A 24,035-nucleotide genomic window follows, 5' to 3' on the forward strand; every position below is an offset into this window, starting at 1 on the left:
CCCCCACATGGGGCAAATGGGGCATGGAAAAATATCTTGTAGTAGGGTCATATAATTTGTCCATCTAGACCCGTCCTTCCTAGCACTTGCACTCCCGGGTCTAAAAGCAAGAGGTCTTCCACATCCCCTGCTATCTGTTAACTGGAGATACCAGGGATTAAACTTGTGACCTTCTGCACGGAGACCATATGCTCTGTCACTAATCTATGTTCCTTCACTGCTGTCAAATACGTATTACTCTATCACACATTTATTAGATTCCCTTCTACAGGAGAACATGATGACAGGCTGTACCAGTGTTCATAGCTTCTTGGCCCATTGGACGTGGGGTCAACACCAACCACTTGACCCTAAGTTTTGTTGCCTCTCTCCTTTTCAAAGTCCTTGCTCTGGCATAGTTATACTGGTGCTTGGCGTGGCTCTCAGCAATGATGCAAAAGGACAAATGACACCTTTTACAATCATGGAGATCTGTATCCCTGATCTTATCCATACAGTGGTTCATGGAACCAGACCATAGATGATTAATATTATTATTTACTGCTTCAATTAATAGGTTTTGGGACATATATTCATTTTGTCCTTGCTGGCTGTTCTTTTTCCTTTTGTTCACCTCATTTCCTCTTCTGTTCACTCTTTATTTTATAATGGCTTTTCTTCTCCAGCCATAGATTCCAGTTTCTTTTTCTCTGCATTTTCCTCAGATTGGCTGGTGTATCTCAAATGGCATAGGTGAGAGCCTGGTGGGCAAGTCATGTGGCTGCCAATATCTCCTCCTCTTGAGTCCTTGAATGCAATCCAATTCCATTAGGTTCAATTGATTTTTCTAAAAAATCATTTGTTCATTGACCACAATGGGATGTGTGCTTCACCCTTTCTGTGAAAGGGGCTGATGAGCTATGACTTATAGGCCCTAGGAAGCCAAATAACAAATTATGTTGATTGGTTGTACTACTAAAGAGTAGGACTGAAATCTTGCAAAATATAACATTCACCCCTTATACCCCTTGCCTTCTAGTACAATTTTTGTTTGCAAGTTCCTTAGGGCAGGAACCTTTCTTTTACTCAAGTTAATCTACACTTTGTGCTATATAAATCATCGCCACTGCAGTGTGAGCACCTCCATACTCAGGCAGCTGGTGCTGGAGATGCAGGCAACCAAGAGCAAATGCCCTCTGGCACTGCAAAACTATAGCACCTTTCTGGCATGGGCTCAGTTTCTCTGCATTTATATTCTAGACATATTTACAACATTTATTGGCCTGGGTCTAAGCCAGTGTGTATTTTTATGGGGGGGAAAGCACTGCTCCTATCCCGCCAACAAGTTCTGCCCTGGTTTCACTGGTCTTGATACACACTGATATAGGAAATTTAAGGCTGCCAAGCTTTACTCATAAGAGAAAAGAAGTTCAGGGAGGGCGGAGAATTCATTTGTGTAATGTTCTATACCTACACAAAGCAGAATTTTGCTATTAGTCTCCAGAGGCCTATTGCACTGTACAAAATGAGTTAAATCCACAACACAGCAATACTAGATTTTAGGAAGCAGGTAACAATGTCTTTCTTAGTGCGGTCTACCTCAGTAACAGGGGCTGAATTCCATTCATCTATTTTGCCCACTCCCCTGGCCCCACTTTAATAGCTAAGGTTATAAGAAATGAATACATAAAAACAAGAGCTGTATTTTTTATTTTTAAAAGATTGTGGTCAATACTCCACATTACATTCCCGGGTAGGTTTCCAGGAACAAGAAATAGATGTCAAAAATACAGTATATTCCTGAGCCGTGGTGGTTTAAAATAGGGAACATTCATTATGTTCTGTGGAGCTGTGAGGTTCTGGTCCTTGCAGTGTAAGCGAGGTGTGCATCCCAGGGGGTGTGGCATGCTGCCCGTGGGGGCATGGTGCACATGGGGGGTGCACGGCAAGTGGCGTGCATTCCATGGCATGCATGTCAAGCGATAAGCATCCTGAGGGGTGGGGGCAGGGGCAGCTGTGATGCCACCCCCCCCATGCCATGGCACCCGGGGCAGACTTCCCCCACACCCCCACCTTCATCCGCCAGTGACCATGGCAATAAGAACACATCAAAGGCCAAACTTTAGCAACCGAGTGGCGGTCAATGCACTGTTGAATCGTGCTTTTTGCATGCCAGCACAAACAATCATAATGGCTCAGCACCAGCCTTTGGTGCCCGACTCCTTCCTTCTCATCCGCAAGCTTGTGAGGAGGGAAAATAGCACCCAAAGGAAGCAAGGACCATTTTCTAAACTACCGGTACTTTTCACTATCCAGAACAAGGTCTTCTGAGCATGAATTCCCCATTTGAACTCTTGAGAATTCCATTGTTGTTGTTTTTATTCTTCCTTATTTAAACTACACTTCCCAGACTTCCCAGCAACAATGCAAGTTCTAAGCATACCCATAAGACCTTTTTTTGCCGAACACAGGGAGTAGTCTGCTTTTGCAAGCCCCTCCCTGGTGTCTTGGTCAGCTTATAAAAGAGGGAGAGAAAGGAAAGTATAAAACGAAAGAACAGGTGACAGTGCAGGATCTTCGCAGGCTGGGTCTTTCTGAGAATTACGGAACTCTTGGAAGAAGCCCAGTTTTTCTGAGACTCCACAGTATGCACTTTACAGAAAGCAATTCCATATTTGAAAGACTGTCAGCAAACAGTACTCTAGTTGAAGAATTCTTCCATTTGAACTTTTGTCTAGTCCAAGTCCAATTCAAAGATACGGTAAGTAGCAGCGCTGTACCTGGCATTGCTCAGGAATTCCAATAAACCAAAAAATCAGTGTTGTTTTGAAAATCAGTGGTTAAAATCAGTGAATTTTAATTCAGAATTTTGATTCAAAATGGCATCCAATTGTATCCAGACATAAACGAAACCTGATCCTTGATCTCAGGAACCATTGTGCAAAATTTGGCTATGATATCTTAGGAGGTCCAAATACATAGCAAACAAGCAAGTTTCCAAAATATATAGTAGAAGAATAATTAGAATAGCCCGGAGATTTCCCATCAACAATAAGTATCTAACTAAGCAGGAGCAAAGGTTATGTGTTCACAGTCTTCCCGATTATGGTGTGATGTATTGTATATTCATTTAAATTATAGCAATATTTCTAAATTTGCATCTAAGTATATGTTAGTATATACAAATGTTATGCAAATCTGGATCTAAATTTGCATCTAAGTATATGTTAGTATATACAAATGTTATGCAAATCTGGATCTTTTTTGATGGTATGTACATGGCCACTATACTTATCCAAGAAAGGCTCAGAAAGATCTCGCCCTGTTCCTAACTGAGATGGATGGGTTTCATCCATCAAGACCCAAAATTACTTCCTTAGGCATTTGCCGGCAAGTAGCGAGAGTCTTCATCCTGCCTATGGCAGCAGTTTCACATGATTGTATGACTAAGGGCAGCAGGAATACTAACCCGGAATTCAGTAGGAGTGGAGCAAAGGAGATCTCAACTGAACAATAAGTTCCAAGGTTAATGGATACTTTCCAGGTAAGTGTGTGTGTGTGTGTGTGTGCACGCGCGCGCGTGTGCCCGCACACACAATGAATTCTTTCTGCGGTTATTTTTATGTAATGATAAGGGAGTTATCAGCACAGGAGAATCACTCCCTTTCGCCAAACAGGTGTGCCCCTCTTACATGCTTATTGAGTGTATAAATCAACTGAATGGTGTAGAAAAACAGGGGGCAGTATAGTGGTGACCTTTGTGCAAATGTCCCCTTGAAATTCTCCACCCTATTTGTGAGCAGGGAAACTGGGTGGGGGGTGGGGGTGACTTCTAAAAAAATGGGAGGACAGCAACTCACTGTTGTCAGTGGCAATAGCACAACTGCATTCCCCCCTCAACCCACAATGTAGTGTTTTGTTTTTGCTGCTGCTCCAGAGACAATGATAGATAATTTTGGAGAAAATCCTGCAAAGCACCTTCTTTGCGGGGGGGGGGGGGGGAGCTGCGATGAGAAAGTAAAAAATGTGAGCAATTTTCTCAGAATTTACCATGTGGCATTGAATCTAATGCACACCTCAGTTTTCAGAACCTTGAAACCAAAAAAAGTATTCGCTGGCGAATGTAAATGTGCCATTGAATCTAATGCAAACATCAATTTTCACAATGCAATTTGGCATCAAAGGTAAAGGGACCCCTGACCATAGGTCCAGTCGCAGACGACTCTGGGATTGCGGCGCTCATATCGCTTTATTGGCCGAGAGAGCCACCGTACAGCTTCTGGGTCATGTGGCCAGCATGACTAAGCCGCTTCTGGCAAACCAGAGCAGCGCACGGAAACACTGTTTACCTTCCCGCCAGAGCGGTACCTATTTATCTACTTGCACTTTGATGTGCTTTCAAACTGCTAGGTTGGTAGGAGCAGGGACCGAACAACGGGAGCTTACCCTGTTGCGGGGATTCAAACTGCCAACCTTCTGATCGGCAAGTCCTAGGCTCTGTGGTTTAACCCACAGCGCCACCCACATCCCAGAATTTGGCATTAGATTCAAGTAAATATGGTATTTTCTGGCTTAGTTGTACCAGAGACAAAACTGGTGTTCATACAACACTCCTCACACATTCAATGAACATGTGAGGTGGGAAGGGAAATACGGTGTGCTGGCCAGGCCTTCCCCACCTTGATGCAACTTTTGATGAGCCCTGGGTGCCCAAACATTCAGCATTAGTAAGAAAGGGGCCCTATGTACAGTAAATTCTTCTGTATGTGTATAGCATTCCTCTACCTGATTGGGAATTTAAGCTAATCACAGTTGTTCAGATATACAAGCTAGGTAAAGAGGTACAGAGTTGCAATAATGCCAAATGTGTAGCTGCTGAGGAGAGCACGATCAGATGTCACAGCACTACAAGAAGGGCATGCCCAGGAAATGTGTTCTCACTGCCCTCTCACATATTCACAAAAAGGGGTGCTATGGGTGCTCCTGAGGAATATTCAGATGTGGTTTGAAACATAGGAAGCCAATACACTTCATTAAATGGTTCTGGATATTTGAGTGGCATTATTCTCCGTTCTAACACTTAAAAACTTTGTGGTGGTGTTGCGCATGAAAATGATCTCATTTTCTAAGTTTGGTAAGAATATTATTTTGATAGTCAATCTTTTGCCATGAGTCATTTATTAACGGTTAAAATGACCAGGCAATGAAAGAATCTGAATGTTTTATTTCAAACTTGCAGAGTATAACTAGCTGAGCAAGCGAGAATAAGCTCACCTGCTTTACATTCCACTTATAGGCTTGCTTGTTTGTGAGGAAATAACTGGATTGAGTAATCAAATATCTCATTGAAATTTGGTAAACACATTCAGGACACGATTCTACATTTTAGGTTCAAGTGCAAATTCACCTGCCCTCACAATACCTATTTTCAGAGAAAAGGAAATTACAAATTGTATCACACTGAAAATGTATTTGCATGGATCTACCTCAATTAAGGTTAGTGTACAGAATACTATCTTTCAGATTTAAACCTGTGCTTAATATCCACTCTTGTTTTCAAGGAGAGGGAAAAAGCCGCAAAGCACCCTGCAAGGTGAGATCTCCTGTGCACACTGAGCTATCTGAATATAAATTCCTGTGTACGCCCACTGTAATTTTCCATTTAAAATTGGAATGCTAGCTTGACCCCTGCACCTCTTTTTAAAGGGTGGGATTACCTGGGACGCATTGTTGTGGGATTACCTGGGACATCTCTGAGCTTTGTGTTTTTACTAGTAAAGATCTTCAGCAAATAATATGGAATGTGCTGTAGTCACTCACGCAATCAGGGGATGAAAATGTGTATATAGTGATCTTTAAAAGCACATTCCATCAGTCTCACCAGCCCAGAGCTGAAGAGCAACGAATCCTTACTCTGTCCTGAAGGGGAGCGTGGGCAAAGTGACACATTTAAGACATCATTTGCCCTCTCTCTTTCAAATGACAGGGCACCACCCATCTAATAAAGGGATGTCAGTTCAAATTATTAAGTGATCTGTCTTTGCCTTCCTTCCCCCCACACCCACCTTTTGCCAGCTGAGGAATTCGTTCCTCATCAAGTTGCATAAATATCTTGCTCTCTCCTCAATCTAGCTGTACATCCCTTGTTGTAAAGAGCTGTGCAGTTTTGGGGTGAAAGGGGGACCCTCTCCTGGAGTGATTTCCTGCGGTGTTTCAGTCCCCATAATCCCTTCTGGGACTGGTGCATCATACAATTGAATGGGCAGCTTACTTAATTTTAAGATACATGGGTTACTTTTGCTTTGTATTTCAGGGGTGGTGGTTGCTATATGTTGTCACTAGATCCCAGACATCCATCTCCATCCGTCTGTCTGTCTGTCTGTCTGTCCGTCCATCCATCCATCCATCCTAGGCAACTGGGGCTGCTCACATTATTTATTGTTTATTAAATTGATTGGACTTGCCACAGGCAACTCACAGTATGTTTACAAAAAATGTGGACACCAAAGGGGAAGGGGCAGCATGTGTGAAGGTGTGTGATGTTGGGGTCAACAGTGCCTTCCCACTCCATTGTGCCCATGGTTTCCCTATACATTAGCACGGTATGAAAAAGACTTGCATCTCATTGGTTACCACAAGAAGATGCCCCACATTTTAACTGCATTATACTGACATATACTTATATTAATACAAAGCCTGAAATTAATACTTCTGCCCTAACTTTTCCCAAATAAAACTCAGGGCAATGTGCATTGCCTCCCACAATTTATGCACATAGCACTGTGAGGTAGGAACTTAGGCACATCAGAAGAGCCCTACGGGATTTGGTCAAGGACCCAACTAGTCGAGGACCCAGTTCCCACAGTGGCCAATCACATGCCTCTGGCAAACCTGCAAGCTAGGTTAATGCGAGATTTAAGCTGTGACCAGAGGTTGCTTCCACGCAAAAATTAAATATATGGAGAGGAAGCAGAACTGACCCCACCATCACGCTCAAGACTGAAAGGGATGCCTACCTGCCTTACAGGTCCATACACAAAGCTGAGCTACGTGATTTGGAACCCTGAATGTGGAAGATTCCAGATCATGACTTTCAAGACTTCAAATGGAAGTCTGGGGGTGGGCTAGTGGGGGGAGGAGGAGGAGGCAACATCAAGAGAGACAGCAGACACAGTCTGTTCCTTCTCCTTTAACATGCAACTTCTGAAGGCTATCATGTCTGGCTCAAGGTCACCCACTGAGTTTCACTGCGGAGCAGGGAGCTGAATCTGGGTCTTCCCAGTCTGTATCCAGTATTACCACTCTTATACCCTACTGACAATGTGTCAAGAAGGAGATAAAAGGAAGCATGATTTATCTTTCATTCCTCAGAAGAGAATACATGGGATTTAAGTTTTCAGAGATGATGATAGATGATAGAGATAGATAGATAGATGATAGATAGATAGATAGATAGATAGATAGATAGATAGATAGATAGATAGATAGATATAGATAGATAGAGATAGATAGATAGATAGATAGATAGATAGATAGATAGATAGATAGATAGATAGATAGATATAGATAGATGATAGATAGATAGATAGATAGATAGATAGATAGATAGATAGATAGATGATAGATAGATAGATAGATAGATAGATAGATAGATAGATAGATAGACAGACAGACAGATAGATGATAGATAGATAGATGATAGATAGATAGATAGATAGATAGATAGATAGATAGATAGATGATAGATAGATGATAGATAGATAGATGATAGATAGATATTCAAGTTTCTCACAAGTATTATTCAGAAGAACAAAGTCTCTGCAGCTTCCTGGTCACTCAACATTTCACTCAGGTCCTAGAAAGCCCTGGTGCTTCTCGTGTTTAATCGTATGCTATCAGAACATGAAGTTTCAAGAGAAAAAGAAGAAAGCTCCACCAATTAACTGAAATGGGCAAAAGAGACGGATGATAAGATCAAACTAATGAATACGCTATGCTGTTTGTTTTTCCACAGCCATAAAAGGGTAACAAAGCTGATGCCCATCTGGAAGCAGGAAAATGAGGAAAATCAAACGGAATTAAGTAAATCGAGTTGGAGGCTCAGTGTTTCTGAATGGTTGAGAGCATCCGAAATCCAAATGTTTAGCTTACTTGGGAGTCTAACTGTTCTTAGTACAAAAACAACCACATCCTCTGGGCCATTCTCTGCTAGCTGCATACCCAAGGCTATTTTGGGACATTGTTTTCATTGCCATATTTGACCCGCTCTTTTCCATTACATTATGTCAGGTTTCAGCCAGATAATAAGATGAAGAGGGGGTGGGAAACCAAATCAGAAGACAGTTCACTGAATGATCAGATTATTATATCAGGAACTCTGGCCAAAATCTGTAGATGTAAAATGCTAGATAAAGTGATTGCTTTTCTGCTAGCATTTAGCACAACTTCATTTAAAATAAAATAATAATGATAATGATAATAATAATAATAATAATGCAACTTCCCTTGTTTCGGGATTGTTTTTCATCTTGAAAGCAGGGGGAAACTGTCCAGAGATTTGTTTTTATACTTTAAGGCAGTTGAAAAAAGTTTACAGGCTTTCCTCATTTTCTGCATCACAGGAACAATGTAAGCATGCATAATAGAATGCAAATTTATTACTTGTTGAAGGACTGTAAATTAATGATCCAATAATGCTAGACAGCTCTGGCAGAGTTTGGAGCACTTTAAATTAGCCTCCAATGTGGCTTTCTCTGGGAGTCCAACTTTCAATAATAGCTACTCGACACTGATTTGGGAACGTATGATTAATAATGTGAGTTTCTTATTTTTGGTACAGGCTTATTCCTATTTTTGGTACATGGTAAGCACTGAATTGGAGAGAAGGGAGATTTCCTCTGAGAGGAACTGAATGTGAACTGTAGCAGTGTGAATGACGATTGTATGAATAGGTAGTGACAAAGGAATGGAGCTAAATCTGATCCAAGAGAATAAAGCTATGCACAACGGCAATTAGGTTTAATCTTTTGTTTAAAAAAAAAATCAGGAAAACCTTTGGAAAAGTTCTGCATAAGAATGGGGCCACATCAGATAAGCTGGTTCATTTAAGGTATGTGACAAAGGGACACTTAATGCAATTTGCATGCTAAAACCTTGACCTTTTCCAGTTTATTTATTCAGCTGTGAGCATCAAGTGGGAAAGTGAATAAGCTCTGGAAGAATGAGTGTGTTAGCCATGTATTCAATACACATGGTCAAAACATCATAGGAGGAGGAATCCTCCTGGTTCTTGGGCAATGCATTTCTCCTGAAATGCAAGACTTGCTGCTATCTTTGTAAAAGCTCTTAAAAGGAAAACACACCGCTTTGGATGGATGGAGAGGTAATCCACACTGAAAGAACAAGAGCTTCCTTATTCTCCCCACAAACACACACATACACACACACACACACACACACACACACCCTTCTGGTTGACTCCATCCCATTAATTTTATCCTTTATCCTAGGCATTATTAATAAACTTAACAAATACAGAATATTACACAATAGCCTTTCTAAAAGAGATTCTTAACTTTGTGCAAGTGTCAACTCTACCCTACTTGAATTGGGTAGAATTCTGACTCTTCTGCCAGAAATAGAATTCTCCTTTATAATGAGAAAGTGCATCCAAAAATACTATTGCTCTATTAGCAGAGCTGTCATGTCATTTGGAAAAATGCATTATACATCCAGAAACTGGAAACAATTTCACTGGAACAGATACATGCATACTGACTTAATTTACCTTTTTGTTACATTCTCTCTCTCTCTCTCTCTCTCTCTCTCTCTCTCTCTCTCTCTCTCACACACACACACACACACACACACACACAGTTCCTTTTTATGCACCATACCACCTGCATTTTTACTTATGTATACAAAAATATGTCCAGCTAAAGCAACTACTTGATAGAGAGCAATGAGAAGCAAAGCGATTCCCCCCCAAAAAGTCAGCTTTGCACTTTGATGTCTAAACTTTAGCATACATCAGCTTGCTTTTGAAGGATGCAAAACATATACGGAAATCAATCTCTTTGCTTCAAAAAGACACCATGCCTGCCTACATTCATTCCTAATGAAAATGAGAAACAAGGCTACCTATTTGCGATTTTGGCAAACTGTGCAAAGCCGATGCTTCAAATGCCAGCAAACTCTTGAGAGTAACGAAAGGCTGTTGTATTTCTTTTAAGTCTGTCTCAGTGCAACCCTCATGCATGACTTAGGCAGAAGTAAGTCCCACTGAGTTCAATGGGGCTTACTGCCAGGTAACTGGATATAGGATTGCAGCCTCTGTGAGGATTACCTGCTCATTCTAAAACAGGTCAGTTCACTATTTGCTAATGATGTCTTACATCTCCCTAGGAAACCTTAATCTAGCCGTTGTTAAACTCTCTGATGGATGCCAGCCTTTTTGAAACTTAAAACATTCCACAGTTTGAATCCTCTTTTTTCTATTTAGCCTTCTGTCTGATTCAAAAGAATCTGCATCGTTCTCTTCTATTCATCCTCCTGTTCTCTTCTACCTGCTACCCTCTGTATTAAAAGCATTTTGTCCACTCACCTCACTCATGATTGTTTGGAAATGACAGTTCACAGATTTTCCACTTCCTCAGAACAAGGCTACTGTTCCAAGCTCTTCACACACTGTTTCTAGCTTTTCTCTTAAAAGGGGCTGCCCAGTGGCATCATGGCTCTACTAAACCAATAAGAAGCATTCACCTGCTCAACCAGCTTTCAGCAGGCATTTGAGGACACGAGGAGCCACCTAATGGTGAGAACGGGTAAAGGCAGAGACGTTCTACATGGAAAAGCCATGTTTATAAAGAGAAAAAGAAAAAAGGTAAAGGTACCCCTGACCATTAGGTCCAATCGCAGATGACTCTGGGGTTGCGGCGCCAAGGGAGCCGGCGTTTGTCCACAGACAGCTTCCGGTTCATGTGGCCAGCATGACTAAGCTGCTTCTGGTGAACCAGAGCAGCACACGAAAACACCATTTACCTTCCCACAGGAGTGGTACCTATTTATCTACTTGCACTTTGACATGCTTTTGAACTGCTAGGTGGGCAGGAGCTGGGACCGAACAACGGGAGCTCACCCCATCGCGGGGATTCGAACTGCTCAGTGGTTTAGACCACAGCACCACCCGTGTCAAAGTTCTACTTGGAAAAGCCATATTTATAAAGAGAAAAAGAAAAGGTTGCCACAAAAGGCAAGGGAAAAGAGAGGGGTGGGTGAATGCGCTGCATGACGGAGCTCTTCTTCCTGATGGTGACGCAAATAAAAATAATAACAAGCCTAAAGGTCATGGCAGCCAATGAGCATCCAGGTCACCAATCAAAAATCGCTCCCCTTTTCTTGGTAGAACCTTCAGTGCCTTTAACCCCTGCAGAAATCCTTCAGGTGATACTCTCCTCTCACCCCTGCACTTCACACTGAGAAGACTTCTGCTGTGGCTTGTCTGCCGCTACATTACAGGGAGAGGCAGCCTTGCTGCACTGTTCCTTTTTTAAAAGAGGAGAAGTCTGGTAAGAGTGCACACTCCAGAGCAGTAAAAAGGGGACCAGACACCTTTCAAAGCACAAAATCAACTAAAAAGATGAGATTGGTTAACATGTAAAGAACTTGCAGCCAAACACAGGAATGTGATATCTTCAGACAGCTTGAAGGGCCTACCGCTGCACTGCCTGCCCTAGCCTAAAACCCCAGGCATGTTTTTTATTTTTAAATTTATGTCTAGATTTATATATATTGCCACTCATCATCAAAAGATCTCAGGGCAGCTCACGAGATAAAAAGACAAGATAAAAGCACAAATAAATAGTTAAACCAGAAGCAACAAAACAATAGGCCCCCACAAACACCTTTAAAAGGCTGCAGAATATTAATCAGCCAAAGGTCTGGTTGAAGAGGAATGTTTTTGTCTGGCACCTAAAGATATGTAATGAAGGCACCAGACAAACCTCCCTGGAGAGAACATTCCACAAACGGGGAGCCCCTGCAAAAAAGACCCTGTTCTCATGTTGCCATCCTCCAGACCTCTCATGGAGAAAGGTCTCAGATGATAAATGGAGAGTCCGGGTTGTTTCGTGTGGGGAGAGGAGGACCTGAGAGTCTCTGGTCCTAAAATACAGAGGCATAGTGCATAAAGCCCAATTTGCACGTGTTGCCTTTGTGCATTTACCTGCTCATGCCCCTTGGCAGGCATCAATGTTCCATGAATGGTTGGGGCTAGAGAAGTGATGCCAGGGTGGGCCCAAGAAGCTGGGCTTTCACAAAGAACTCACGGAGTCTTGGTCTTGCCTTTCCTCACCATGATTCAGGTGGGCTGTCTGCCTTGGGTTTCTTCCAAGTGCTGCTTGTATTGTTACTAGTTTATAAGGTTACTTACCTGGCCTTCATCTAAGGTCCCAGGGCGGCTTACGGCTGCAGAATCTACAATGATAAAAAGGAAAGAAAATCAATACAACTGCAGCATACAGAAAATGGCTCCAATGCACATCCATGCATTTAAATCTCTATTAGACGATGTGGAGAGTCGTGGAGAATCCCACACACTGTACCCAGCTAAGGATGCTGACCTCACAGAGCTACAATTCCCATCACCCTTAGCAAACTACAGTTCCCAGGTCTCTCCCTGGCTGTTAAAGTGGTCAAATGTATGGTGTGGATGTGACCCATGCAGAATAGAGGAGTATAAAGAGGTGGGTCCCAGAAAACAAATAGCACAGTGACCCACCTCCAGCCCTCACAAGAGATGTGGGCAACTGCAGGAGAAGAAGTGGGCTGGGAAAACCTTCATCCCATGAACTTCCTTCCATTCCCCTAAATCTCAGGTGTCGTGTCTGTCCTGAGCCCATTTCCATACTCTTCCGCTCTTCACCACTTTGCCCTCTGGTTCACTACCCTATCCAAAATTGCTCTATTAGAACTGCTACCAGAACAAGGACATTTTGCACTCCAGAGCTTCACTATCTTCCTGGCAAGGTCCTATAATGAGAAACAGATGTTTTGCTGAGAGAGCAGTTTAGAGATTCAGCATCATGGAGGTAATTGGACATGGCCACTATTGACTTGGGTCAAAGTGAAAATGATTTAATAGCTGGAGCGGATATCTCCCCACCCCACCCCGGTCATTCTGAACGCTCTTTAAATTAAAACCAACCTAATTTGTGAGTCCTAGCATGATGTATCGAGAGCTAAATGTGTATTCAATCTTTGAGTAATTATGAACTTTTTTTAGAATGTTATCTCATCATTGTGTCTGAACAAAATTGACAAGGCTCCTCGCTCTATCAGGCGGAGTGCTTACTTTTACACACACACACACATGCCATGCTCATTCTTGGCCCTCTAACTGCCCAGTTTGTGCCTGGTTAGTTGTGCTTCTTAGTTGCGCACTGCACTGAATGAATGCCAGTTGCTAGGAATGAGAAATGGGAGGAGCCCTGTTGCACTCAGGTCATCCTGCTCATGAGCTTCCCATCAGCTCCTGGCTGGCCCCTGTGAGAACAAGGCTCTTATGATGTGGGTAGATATGAGAATCCCACCCAAATTTTGATTCATGTTTGGAGCTGGGGACTGAGTAGAAACTAGTTCCCTAATGCCCATTCCATCAATTGCAACAGGATAGTACTATGTTGTCCTCATCAGAGCTACTAGTTGTTAAAAAGAGGGGCAGATGTTTCATTGATCCAAACAAGCAAATGCCATTTGAAATCAGAGCTTACCAGCTGAGGCCCTAGCTGGGCTCATGTGTTTGAGACTGCTGTGTATTTGTTGGCCAGGTTCAAGGGAGCATGCAATACTTATCCAACCCCCTTTCACTGATGTTTTGCAGAAAGTGGGGGAACGTTTTCTAGGAATTGTTTAAAAATTCAGAGGTAATGCTTTGTGTTCTTCCACCTGTACAGCCAGTTGCCCTAGTTACCAGAAAGAGCCAAGGAAAGTTCTGAAATGAGCCCATAATAGCTTTGTGGGGCATTAGCTTATTACTGATAGGAAGGAAAATATCTTAGGGCCTGCCAGGACTTGAAGGGAGTGCTAGTCTTTTTTAATCCAGACTGTTTTCAATAGCATGTTGAGGTCAGTTGGGTTCCTAGTTCCTACAGAGGAAAAAATAATGAGATTTGCAGGTTGACATTCTCTTGGCACACATGTACCCTTGTAACCACAGATTATCACTCTCCATAGCTATGATACCATATGCAATGAGGAAAAAATACGCAACACATTTGCTAGAGCAAGGATAGCCAATTGAGTTCCTCCAGATATTGGACTCCAGCTCCCATGAGCCCTAGCAAGCACAGTGAATGGTCAGGGGTGATGGGAATTGTAGTCCAACAATAGGGGCAGTCACTCTTATGCAATAGCGGGTGTGGGGAACGTTTGGGCCTCCAGATATTACTAAACCACAGCTTCCATCAACCCCATAAAGCATTGTCAATGACAACATCTGGAAGGCCAAAAGTTCCCTATGCCTGTACTAGAGGATGTTGTTGGTCTCTGTCTATCTCAAGAGAAAATGGAGTGTGCCTCTGGGGGTGAAGTCAAACCACCAGATTAGCAGCACCGAAGTGACCTCCCCGGGGCACAAGCCTGAGCAATGTGTGTGTGGAGGTCCTGGGCTGCCCAGATGGCAAGACCCTACTCTCAGCCTCGCTGATGTTGTCCAAATGAAAACACTTGGCACCAGCTTGGCTGCAGTGGTTGCTAGGAGGAGGCATACTAGGTGCCATCCAACCATATTGGGGACTCCAGTCCAGATTTGTGTAGGGTTTATTCCTTATCCTTTTCTTCTCCCAAAGATATTCTGCAAGGCAGTGGAGGTTTAGGATAAGAGTTTTCCTTCTCCTGGATGGACTACCTTCCCAGGTTGACAAGCCCCATCTGCCCTTCACTTCCCTCTACAGCATATGCAGAAACAGCCTTCTTGACCCTTGGACCCACTATTAGTCTCATCCACTCAATTCTCCAGCTCCTGTCTTTGAATGCAGGGGGATGCCAGGATAAGCCTTCTTAAATATTCTAGGGACTTACTTCCAAGTAAACAGGCATAGGTTTGCACTGTTAGAGAAGAATTCAACATTGTGCTTTTACTATTGTTCCATCCATGTAAGCATTTCTACCTTCCGGACAAGAACTATCTCCCTTCTCCTCCCCCACAGGCTGTTCTGAGGGTTCTCCAGACCCACAGAAGCCAAATTGGGGGGCATGAGGGAGGGAGCTTCATTGCACTAATGGGACTGAAAACAGAGGCTTTGTTTTGCTGCAGAAACCTAACAAGTTTTGCTTTCTCCATCACTGCATCTCTTCTATAAAAGAGAAGGGCACAATATTAAACCAACTGGACCAGATAATGTCTCAGTACCTTAGACTGTCCATGTTTACAAAGTAAGAAATTTTGTAACTCCAGTGAGGCTTATTTCCATTAAGTATTGTTACACATGCCTCAGTTTGCTGAGTTGTGAGAACTTAGAGCCACAGTGCACACCCAAGTTCTGTTTCCTTGAAATGAGGTCTGTTGGCACTTGTGGTGTTTTTGTCATATATAGTTTTATTTACATTGCTAAACTCCAAGAAATGGCCCATATTCACATATGGTTAGAATTGTGCTGTTTTTAATTATTCAATCTTTTCTCCCTTGCTGTCCCTTATCCCTGGAAGGGACTCATTTCATTTTTCGTTTTTATAGTGCCTTTTTGTATTACTGTACTACTCACTGTGGTTTATCATCCAGAGAAATGTCAAAATACACAACTAAAATCACATTTGTTTCCCTACAGCAATTCAAAATCTAATTAAAAGCAAAGTAAGAAATTCAAGAGTGCGTTTCACATACTACAAGATAATTACACCCCCCTCAATTACAAGAAATTAAGAATTAGAAACAACCAAAACATCAACATCTATTTAAAAAGACACAATACACAAATTACCACATGCAAAAAGAACAACTGAGAGGTAGATCACAGCAGAATAGCCATGCCACTCAGAACCATTCACATTCTGAGAACATGGCACCATTCATTCCATGGATACTAGGCCAAGACGATGTTGAGTTAGCATTGTAGATCTTCGGGCCAAAGCATCTGTTTCCCCAGGCTCTTTCCCCAGGCACTCCACCAGAGAGGTAAAAGGTAAAAGTAAAGGGTCCCTGGACAGTTAAGTCCAGTCAAAGGTGGCTATGGGGTGTGGTACTCATCTCACTTCATGCTGAGGGAGCCAGTGTTTGTCCACAGACAGCTTTCTGGGTCATGTGGCCAGCATGACTAAACTGCTTTTGGCCGTGACGGAAACCAGAGTGCACAGAAACGCCATTTACCTTCCTGCCTCAGCAGTACCTATTTTATCTATTTGCACTGGTATGCTTTCGAACTGCTAGATTGGCAGTAGATGGAACAAAGCAATGGGAGCACATCCCGTTAGGCAGATTCAAACCACTGACCTTCCGATTGGCAAGCCTAAGAGGCTCAGTGGTTAGACCACAACGCCACCTGCCACATAGAACACCTGCAAGATGCCCCATATTTCTCTTCCTCCAAATCTGCCTTCATAAACCACCTCATTGTGAAGCCTTTGGCATAAACCTTTAGTTAGTCATCCACTGTGCTTCCTCTCTCTTTGTCAAATTCTAGACTGTAATATTTTTCTTTTACTCTTCTAAGTCTCATGCATGTCGACAGTGCTACATAGTGATGTGTATATATATAGAGAGAGAGATGATATAGATATAGATATATTTCTACAAATTAGTTGAGGAAAAATATTAGTTTTAGAAGAATAACACTACTGTTAAGCAGGTTTACAAATTGCCCACAAATTTTATGTAAGACTGTAATAAAAGCATATACTTCTGGATTGTTAAAGATGTTGTGCAGACTGATTAACTCTCCTGAATGACAATGTTAAATTAGACAGTCATTTAAATGTTAATTCCAACTCTCCCGTAGATATAAAGGCAATTAAATTGTACACAAGTCAGTAAGTAGTCTATAATTGGAAGGTGACAGAGTATAAATTAAAGTATTATTGGAAATGGAAAAGCACATTAATTGAATTGATGATATGAAAACTGAGTCAAATAGTATCCTGTTTGGTTCAGGGCCAGATTCCTTGACCATTTGAGAGAGGTGTCATGTGGTGCAGTTCTTGCTGGGCTATACCACTTCAAACGGAACTGTAAATATTAAAAACTCCTGCTTATACAAAATCAGTAATACGTTAGGAAATGTCTGGAACACATCCATCAGGGCACATGATTAGTAGTTTAGTTCGTTATTGGCAAAGCACTTGATTACATCAAGAATCACATGCACCACTCCTGCTAAATAGGTAGCTAGGCATTTCCTAAACACACACACAGAGAGAGGGGGGGGGGGGAAGCCTTAGGAAATAACCTCCATGACTGTAATTCTTTTAAGCAAAACTAGATACAAAGATGCTTGCTGTATTTATTAAGAGAACAAGCAACATCCACAAATTGCTCTGCAAATTTAAGTTTTCCCAGGTACAATGGTTTTTTCATGATGCATGAAATCTGGACAGAAAATAAGCTAATCAAAGTGACCGCATTTTGTATCAGATTATATGTGCAGAGAGGAAATAATTGAATGGTCTGCTATTGCATTTTCCTGCCCAGTCATAAAAACTAGCTCAGTCTTAAACATAATTCTAAATTGAGGGGAGGGGAGAAAAAAAATGAAAACTTCAGAGAGAGTGAGAGGGATTTGAGAAAATTAGACTCCAGGAAAAGGAGGAGGATGGGATGGGATGGGGGTTAGCATAGATATATTTTTCAAAAACAGCCTAATTATACTGTGTATGTTGTAATTACAGGCTTTAATTTGTTCCTTGAAAGTAAGGGATTTAGCAAAGTAATTGGGCAGCCACATTTATCTGTTAATTTGCTTGAGTAAAATTTAATGATTCAGAAATAAAAATACAGTTTCAGGAGCAGATAGGGCTTAAATGCAAACTCTACTTGGCCCCTCTGCCTCTTACTTGCAAATAAGATCCACTAAATTCAATTGGGCTTACACACGGACAAACATGCATAGGAATACAGTCTCAGAAATATTTCCTATGTAAGTCTGACAATGGAATCATTTACACCACAATCCCACCACAATCCAAGTTACAAATGCCTCAGGTTACAAACGCTTCAGGTTACAAACTCCGCTAACCTGGAAGAGTTACCTCAAGTTGAGAACTTTGCCCCAGGATGAGAATGGAAATCGTGTGCTGGCAGTGCAGCGGCAGCAAGAGGCCCCATTAGCAAAAGCACGCCTCTAGTTAAGAACAGTTTCAGGTTAAGAACAGATCTCCGGAACGAATTAAGTTTGTAACTAGATGTACCACTGTATATATCTACTCAGAAGTTCCTCTGAATTCCATGGGGCTTAGTACTAGGTATGTGTATAGTAGCAGTGGGGAACCCCAAAAAGCAATAGGCTATATGCACATCATGCATTTAAAGCACATGACTTCCCCCAAAGAATCCTGGGAACTGTGATTTGTTAAGGGTGCTGAGAATCAACTACAGTTCCCAGAATCTTTGGGGAAGTGTACTTTAAATGTATGGTCTGTACACAGCCACATTTCCTTGCAGGAAGCCTTCTGATGGGCACATGGCAGTGGTGGGCAAGGCCAGAGGCAAGAGTGGATGGAACAACAGGTATACTTCTTACCTTTCTACCTAGGCTATATTCCAGCTATAGAAAAGTGAGAGCTATCTATGCATACATGCCTCTTTCCAGTCTGCATCCAGGCAAGCCAGAGTCTGTATCACACTTCAAGGGCACATTTGAGCCAGGGAAATACACTCAAGAAGAGCATGGGCAGGACTGGAAAGAGAGGTGTGTGACCTGAGGAGATTCCTAAGGGCCAGATAGAAACTGGTATTTTTGGAGAGTCCAATGATTAAGAAAAGAAAAGAACTATCATATAGAATTGGGGGAAGGGGAGACTCACTCTGAAACTCAAATCTCCAGGTTGACATAGCGATTTGCCTCTCCTGCGTGCACACACACCTTCAACCCTGACTTGGCATGAACAACAGAGCTGCAGATTCAGTATGGACCATGTTGTGAATCCCTTGGGTTGATGGAACATGTTTGAGGCTCTTTGGATTGTGGCCACAGACCAGGGTTCGCTGCTTTGCAACGTCCTTTTGGTGTAGTAGTGCTTCCTGCAGAAAACTGCTTGTCAGGAAAAGATTCTGTGGCACTTACCCATGGCAGCTAACTTTTTAATTAAAAGGTAATGAGACATATTAATTATCAGTTAACCATTTTCAATCTCCATGCCGACAAGGGAATTAACAGCTTCAGGGAAATCCTCCGCCATTATTTCTTTAAACTCTGAAAGGCTGAAGCTTAAAAGTACACCCTTTCCCCCAGCTCTCCCTGACTGACACTAGGAAAAGTCAAGGCAGAGAATAAACTCTTTGCTCATATATATATATATATATATATATATATATATATATATATATGGTGTTATTCTGGATTTCTAAAGCAAAGTATCCTGTAAACAAGTATAAATATGCATGCATATAAAAAAGCATGCATATTTTAAGGCCTTAGGAAAATATGAGCCCTCATTAGATTTTATTTAAGGAGGACTAGAACCTTGTGGAAAGTGAGAGCTGGACCGTAAAGAAGGCTGATCGCCGAAGAATTGATGCTTTTGAATTATGGTGCTGGAGGAGACTCTTGAGAGTCCCATGGACTGCAAGAAGATCAAACCTCTCCATTCTGAAGGAAATTAGCCCTGAGTGCTCACTGGAAGGACAGATCATGAAGCCAGTACTTTGGCCACCTCATGAGAAGAGAAGACTCCCTGGAAAAGACCCTGATGTTGGGAAAGATGGAGGGCACAAGGAGAAGGGGACGACAGAGGATGAGATGGTTGGACAGTGTTCTCGAAGCTACCAGCATGAGTTTGACCAAACTGCGGGAGGCCGTGGAAGACAGGAGTGCCTGGCGTGCTCTGGTCTATGGGGTCACGAAGAGTCGGACACGACTAAATGACTAAACAACAACAAGAACCTTATGATTGCCCCCTATGGAGCACATAGTAATAGGAAAGCTGCCTTTTATTGAGTCAGACTCTTGGTCCATCTAGCTCACTATTGCCTACATTGACTGGCAGTGGCTTCTCTGGGGTTTCAGGCAAGACTCTCTTTCCCAACCCAACCTGGAAATGCCATGGGTTGAACCTAGGACCTTCTGCATACAAGGCATATACCTTGCCCCAGCGCTACGGACCTTCCCTGTGTCAGCATGTATGGAACTAAAGAGAAGGGGCTTGAATTGGAAGATGAGAATATATTGGAAGCAATGGATACTACGGTTATCCAATTAAAATCTAAAGAACTACTGTCAGGGGGTCCCTCCCATTTAGTCTGGATTTACCATTTTCATGGGAAATCCAATATGTCAAAAAAAGAAAAAACTCTGGAAATGTTAAATCTGGATGAAATTTAGGGGGGTGAGAGTGGTGTTTTGATCGAGGTGATGCTGCGCAGATGCTGCAAAAATTGGCATGCATGAGCTGCTCAAGCTCCACAATAAACTGCCGTGTGGAAGCACCCCAGGACTGGCAATAGATCCCTGCTGCTTTAATATTATGTGCCATCCCTGGCAAAAAGATGAGGCCAGCTCCACATTCTTCTCCACTTCCATCCCACACAACATCTGTTGCCCTCAGTACATCACAGCAAGACTTCCTCTGATATAGTACCCAGGCTATGGTTCCCAGAATTACTGGTGCAGTACATGTTATATTCAGTAATGTTATATACTAACATTTATTTCAAAGTCCGTATTAGACCTTAAGAACCAAGCAAGCAAACAAAAAAACCCCACAGAACTGGGGGTGGGAGGCTGTAACAAACAAGTAAGGGCTCTCAGCTGAGAGACACCCCTTTAATAATCAACCATCTCTGTGTTCTTCCTAACTTGAAACCAGATATTTAAGAGTAGCTGGTTCTCCTGTTTTATATAGTATGAATAGGAATGCACATTATATGACCCAACCTTCCCCAACCTGGTGCCCCCTAGATGTTTTAGAGTACAGTTTCCATCAGATCTAACTAGCATGCCATGCTGCCTGGGGCTGTTGGGAGTTGTGGTCCAAAATATCTGGAGGGCACCGGGTTGGGGAACACTGGTGTGACTAATAACTAGGGCTATATTATTATATTTGGATTTGGATCACGAATTATAATGTTTACTCAGTGTGTGTATGTATATGTATCTGTTTATTTCAATGGACATCTTCCAAGCATCCAAAGGTCAGCGAAATTTAATCTCAGGCTCTCTTGAATATTTACTGTCTTGCCCCTTTATATTTAAAGTTTCAAGAGTTCAATCTTTAATGATGTTATGTAATAGTGTGTAGATGATATCACCTGATAATCAATATGAGTGTTGAGTAACATACCGTTAACTCACAGAAGACTAGCAACTTGTTTACTTCTTTGCTGCCAGAGCATCCTGCTGTGAAAAATGGGAACCACCTGTATTATTTTACTCTTTCTCGGTGTGCTTCAGAGATATAGCATAACATAGTTATGCAGAATACCACCACAGGAGTAATGTGATTCTGGGCAGTACACACATGATTTTCAACAATCCACCTGCTGCTTTTGGCAATGACTCCTTGTGCAATGGCATCTCCATTGACTTCAAAGGAGGCCACCGCTCTGAGCACATATTCCGTTTTTCATGTCAATTTGTTCTCCCCCTCCTTTATATAATAGGGTGGGGACCCCTCCACCTCCAGGAGCTTTGATTCCCAAACACTGCCTATGGGAAGAGAAATGTTTCATTGCCTATTGGTGTTTTTCTTCTCCTTTACCTGGATCACTGCTGGATCCATTTCTTGGGTTTAAGTTTAAGCAGCCTGTTCAGAAGAAACATGACTCAGAGAAAAGCATGAAATTTGGACTCTTCAGTGAAATGCTTTGTCTGGGGGCCTGAAAACAGCATTTTTCATCGGAAACTATCACAAGGAAACCCAACAATATAATTAAATGACATTGTCTATAAAACAATAAAAGAGATTAAATGTCAAAATGCACAGAATAGATTTCCATGATCAAATATTCTCTATTTGGGAGGGTGTCCTTCTCTATCTTTGTAAAATGCTGTTCTGCTAGGCTGGAAATGCCAGTTGTAACCGGGGGGGGGGGGGGGGAGGCCTTGGTGGTTAAGGTCATGAAACTGAAAGAATGATAACCAATTTTATGACTTTAAATTATAGATTATACCAACTGACCTTTCAGTCAGCTCTTGGAACCCACATAAAATTTAACAGCTAGCAGGGGGGGAATATTAGAAAACAAAGAAACTCTAGCAGCTTCCAGCCATTTGAGAAGCATCCTTCTGAGGCAACAGGCAACATCACAAAAAACAAACTGAAGTGAAAGAGCAGTTGTTCTGGGCCCAGGAAACTGTACGTTTCTTTCCATCACAGAAGAAGACAAGTCTGCATATTATTTGCATATCCTTCATGTAATATGAAAATTTCTGTGCTTTTTTACATGTAGGGCAGAGAGCACAAAAGGAAACCAGTGGCCAACACACATAAAATGTCTGACAGGCAGCATGGGAACAGGTGAGGGTTTTCCCACAATTGTCTTTCTATACTAGAAAAGGTTTAACCTGTTGAACTGCTTTGAGATTTTCCCCCTTAAAAGCACTATAGAAAATAATAATAATAATAATAATAATAATAATAATAATAGCCACCACATAGCTGTTTATGTACAAGCACCCCATTTTCCACCAATGCCAGCCCTAGACCATGCAAAGAATTCAGGTTTTGTATATTGTAAAGCCATTTTGTAACAGTAAGCCTTTGACCTTTCAGTTTATCTTAGACTGGGAATTCTACATTCAGTGCAAGACCAGATATGGTGTTTCAGGTATTTCAGATGGGATGTGTGTGCGAGAGAGAGAGGGGAGGGAAGAGAGATCTGACCAGACCCATATATACATATACCAATGAAAGAAGAGTGGCAGATGAAAATTATGGACTTTGTGGAACTGGCAAAGCTGACAGGAAAAATCTGGAACCAGCATGATCAAGTATTCCAAAGAGACTGGGCTAAATTTTATTATTGCTTGTAAGCCGCTCTGAGCCCGGCCTTGGCTGGGGAGGGCGGGGTATAAATAAAAATTATTATTATAATAATAATAAATTTATATATTTGAAAGAGCATTGTAAGCAATTAACATCACTAGTAGGGTTGTCTGAAGACTTGTAATGAGAAACTTTCTTCCTTTTTATATTTATTTAACTTTTGAGGAACTTTGTAATGAGTTTAATTATAATTGGAAAATGTATAAAATACTATGATATAAAGGTTAATTTTGAAAGCCATGAGGCAGGAGGGAAGGAAGTCAATAGGCTCTAAAGAGCCAGAGAGGTAAAGTGGATAATAATGATGTGATTATATATTGTCAAATGGAAGATTAATTTTATATATATATATATATATATATATATATATATATATATATATATATATATATATATATATGCTTCTTGACACTCTAAAAGATTCATGAGACTTACCCTTGGCGACGCCTTGCTGCTTCTGTTGCTTGTCTTTGTCCATTTCAGTGAGATACTAATGGTCACTTTGCCCAAACCCTGTAAGGCTAACATCAGTGAGAAAAAGAGTGGCCACACACAACTGCTTCTGCTCCCTCTATGTGGGAGAAGTCATGTTGCCCCCTGCTGCTGCTGCCACCTTCTTCAACAAGAGACTGATCCACTGTGTTGCCATACTGATGCTGCCCTCCTGAAGTAGAGAGTAGGCCATTGTGACCTCGTGTTGATGCTGCCCATTGAAAGGAAAGCTGGCCATCTCCCACAGCTGTTATCAAGCTACTACAGGTCTTTCCTCATTCAACTTATTTGGCAAGACCAAATTCTGCGCAGGTGTGGTATTTCAGATGGCAGGGATAGGGTGGAAGATTTAAGATTAACAGCAGCCAAGGTTC

General features: G+C 41.9%; 1 protein-coding gene across 2 annotated transcripts in view; it reads right to left on the reverse strand.

Moving 5' to 3' along the window:
• The window catches only part of PCP4 (Purkinje cell protein 4), a 59,467-nt gene extending 35,650 nt beyond the window's left edge, over positions 1–23,817 (reverse strand). The window contains exons 1-2 of one of the 2 annotated variants that reach the window (XM_081908821.1): positions 23,605–23,817; positions 12,410–12,453 (exon numbers count right to left, since the gene is read on the reverse strand). In XM_081908821.1, coding sequence (XP_081764947.1) covers positions 12,410–12,453; positions 23,605–23,647 — 87 coding nt within the window. In that variant the 5' untranslated portion in view covers positions 23,648–23,817. Of the gene's footprint in view, positions 1–10,582; positions 10,736–12,409; positions 12,454–23,604 lie in introns of those variants that run through there. The other variant, XM_081908822.1, reaches the window with a different exon arrangement.
• Between the last annotated feature and the right edge of the window lie 218 nt (positions 23,818–24,035).

The sequence above is a fragment of the Podarcis melisellensis genome, assembly GCF_964234715.1.
Source record: "Podarcis melisellensis genome assembly, chromosome: 4".
Taxonomy (NCBI): domain Eukaryota; kingdom Metazoa; phylum Chordata; class Lepidosauria; order Squamata; family Lacertidae; genus Podarcis; species Podarcis melisellensis.